We start from the raw sequence: 3,274 nt of genomic DNA, 5'->3' as shown, positions 1-3,274 counted from the left end.
TTTAGCCTGGGCTTTACTTGATTGTAATAAAACCAGATGTGGCATCATCATTTGTCAGAAGGCTCTGAAGGTCTTATTTTTTTTCTCTATATAGATGTTAGGTCAGCTTTGTTAAGAAAAGGATTTAAGAGTTAAAAAATTAACTCTTAAGAGTATTAAGAGTTTAAAGTTAAGAAAATGGTTTTACAATGTACTGCTACAGTTTGGCTCATTGGAACTGGCAAAGGGAGATAAGAGGTCAATGACTTTTTAATGCTTACTTTAGAAAGGAGAGAAGTAGGGCATATGTTGGTTACCCTGCCAAGGCCTAAGCAAGCAGTGTCACACAGCAGTGGTTGCAGTCAGTCTTAGCTGTACCTGAGCTGGCCTGAAAGAGGACTGGCTCTCAGCCTGTGTTGTTTTCTCCCTTCTCTTGGATCTGCCTGGGTCATTGCTCCCTACCCAATGTCAGCATGATCCGGGTCCAGATAAGCCTTTGCAGATGCGTGTGCAAGCTGGTTGCCATCATCCTGACAGAATGAGGTTAGGGAACAGCCATAGATGTAGTTAGGGAAGAGGGCATGGAACACTTGGACAGAGATTGCCCCTGTAACCCAGCTCTGCTGCAGTCAGGGTGCTGTTTTGGTTTGGCTTAAATGAGCACTGTGAAGTTAGAGGGAGCTGGTTGATCTGGGCAGCCTTAACAGGGCGAGACTGGCAAAGGTATGATCCTGGTCTGTAACCATAGGCTGCTGAACACCTTGTGTATGCTAACGGGGAGCGTGCCCTCACCAGTGGAACTTTGCCTTGTTTCTTGTCTGGCAAATTCTTTCTTGAAGCTCTGGTGCCAGTCTGTAGAGTATCTCTATTTTTTTCCTTGTTCTGTAGGTAACATTGGTAGCTTTTACAAGTAATTGTGGTAGGTCACTGCAGCCTCTAAATTAGTTCACATCTGAAATTCTCAAACTTGCTGCTTGTTATATGGTTCACAATTTACACAGAAGAGTCCTTACCTCTGTGTGCAGGCAACTGCAATTCAGTGATACTGAATCCAGCTTTGTAGTATACTCATCTGAATTATATTGTCTCCTGAATTCACGCAGGGGTTGTTGATCTGCTTTGTGGTGTGCTGCAGATGCTGTTACCACTCCTTGTGCTGTGGATTGCAGCATCTGAAGAGATTCTGAGCTTCGGTGTGTGATTCACATAAGAAAAAGGAAGCAAAACAATTTCTGTCCATTTTCCAGAGTTCCTAATTCTCTTGTTTCTTATGCAGGGTGGATTACCAAGAATCCACATGGCTCTCTTGAACTGGCGATTGGGTTTATCCTTAACCCATCTAAGCAGTATGGTGATCCAGCGGCACTTCAGGTAATTTTCAGATCTTGCTTTTGCTTTTGTTTTCTTGGGAGAGTTTCCTGATTGAAGGAGATGCTGTTAAGTAGGTCAAGCGTATGATACAGTATTTGTGATTCAAAAAGGATAATATAATAATAGTAATAAAAAAAACAACCCAACTCACAGTTGTCTCTTCCCAGGTGAGCCCAGACACAACATAGGCAGGTTCCTGGCAGTCTGAACATGGTCTGAACCCTGCATTTTCATATGGGTATAAGGGGGCTTTTAGGCCTTGAGGGCATCGCAGTGGCCTGAAAGCAGAAGTTGGAAGTGCCTGTGTTTTTCAGCCTAGTGCAAATAAGCAACAGCCAGTTTTTTTTCAGTTACATGTTTAAAATATTCCAGAGTTTATAATTTCAGGTATTTAGAACAAAAGTAATCTGTGAAAATATTTCCTTGTACCTTAACAGTGCCCATTTTGTTAATTTTCTTTAGGTCCTTGTTCCAAGCTCAAAGCATTTAAAGCTTCTTAAATTTATGGACCTCATATTTTACAATGTCTTGCACAAAGCTTAGAGCCTAATCTCACAGTGCAGGTATGGAGAATCTCTAGCATATAACTCTTTAAAGGGTCAGAGCTTAGCTTAAAGGATGAGAATAGTCATTCTTGTGACTGTGCTCTGGGGAGGGTATTAAGACAATGCTCAGGGCTAGGTTATGTGGTAGTCCCAGGAGCTATCTTGAGGAGGTACCTAAGTCATACTGGCTTTCTCTGTAAATGGGTTGCATGAGAGCATTGGCCAGTAGGTATTTCAAGGAGATACACATGCTGACAGACAGAGGGAGGCAAAGTCCACAGAGGTGAGCAGATGTCCGCAGTCTTAATGGAAAAACCTTTCTTTTGTGGTGGGATTTTGCTCCAAGACTGTGATAGAAATGAAGAAAGGAGGAGAAAGAAAAAGGTCCTCCTTGTGCAGTTAATCTTGTCCAGTGGTACCTGGGCAATCACACGTCTAGTGGTTTCCTACTGCTTCATTGTGTGTTTGGCCCATCCAGGTTTCTCAATCTCCTTCATGTTATAACACTCTTGTCCCTTTCCAGACTCCTCCCTTGTGCTTTCCCTGCTGTACAGCCACAGCTGACAGGCAGGGGATAGGGTGTGGTATACCACATCCCTGCCAGGGGATGGGAGAGGGTGGCAGCTTGCAGAGGCGAGTGACTTCTGAGAGACATGTGCCCTCTTGTAGGGGAAAGCTGAGGTAGACCTCCGCTGTGGGAAGCAAATCTTGAGGGCAGCATTTGACCTCTGCAGCAGTTAGACTAACACAGACTGACCCAGCTAGCCTTCTTTTACTGGATATAAAAATGCCGGCTTCATCTGAGGAGCATCCACACCATTTTTGATACACGGGGTGGCTTGCTCTTCTTCTAGGTAGCATTGCAATTACACGTCTTTCATCTTCTAGAAGGGGTGATGATCCCCATTGATCTTTATATACTAAACACACTTCTGCTCTGCAAAACAAGGTGAATGGTTAGGTTGATTCCATATGCTGTCTATTTGAGTAGTTCAGCTGACAGCAGTTTGGCTTTCCTGCAGCTGTGTGGCTAAGCATGTTTCTGGTACCTTACTGCAAATTAGTTGTTCAGCAGCAGAAAGGATCTTCCTGCTTTTCTGATGGTCTGTGTTTGGGCCTCCTTTGAAGACAAACAACACATCACTTGAATTTCAGCTTACTGGATAAAATAATAGCTACTTCTGTAATGGAGGTTAAATTGTTTCTCACTTCATTCCTGCTGTTCCCAAGCATAGTCAGAGTCAAATCTAGTAACTTAGTATTGTGCAGTTTATTTCTGTTGTTTCTTACTCCTGATAATCTCACAGAGCAAACAGATAAAGAAGAGACTATGTCTCTCTGGGTTTCTCCCACATGGGGAGGGTGATGGTGTGTTAGAT

At 43.3% G+C, this 3,274-nt stretch overlaps 1 protein-coding gene across 1 annotated transcript in view; it reads left to right on the top strand.

Annotated features, from left to right (window-relative positions):
* The first annotated feature begins 1,257 nt into the window (after positions 1–1,257).
* Positions 1,258–3,274, top strand: part of MRPL14 (mitochondrial ribosomal protein L14) — a 3,154-nt gene continuing 1,137 nt past the window's right edge. The window contains exon 1 of the mRNA XM_010020017.1: positions 1,258–1,350. Within this exon, the coding sequence (XP_010018319.1) occupies positions 1,277–1,350 (74 nt within the window). The 5' untranslated portion in view covers positions 1,258–1,276. The remainder of the gene's footprint in view (positions 1,351–3,274) is intronic.

The sequence above is a fragment of the Nestor notabilis genome, unplaced genomic scaffold, assembly GCF_000696875.1.
Source record: "Nestor notabilis isolate BGI_N333 unplaced genomic scaffold, ASM69687v1 scaffold15568, whole genome shotgun sequence".
Taxonomy (NCBI): domain Eukaryota; kingdom Metazoa; phylum Chordata; class Aves; order Psittaciformes; family Psittacidae; genus Nestor; species Nestor notabilis.
This window is presented reverse-complemented; position numbering and strand designations above follow the sequence as displayed.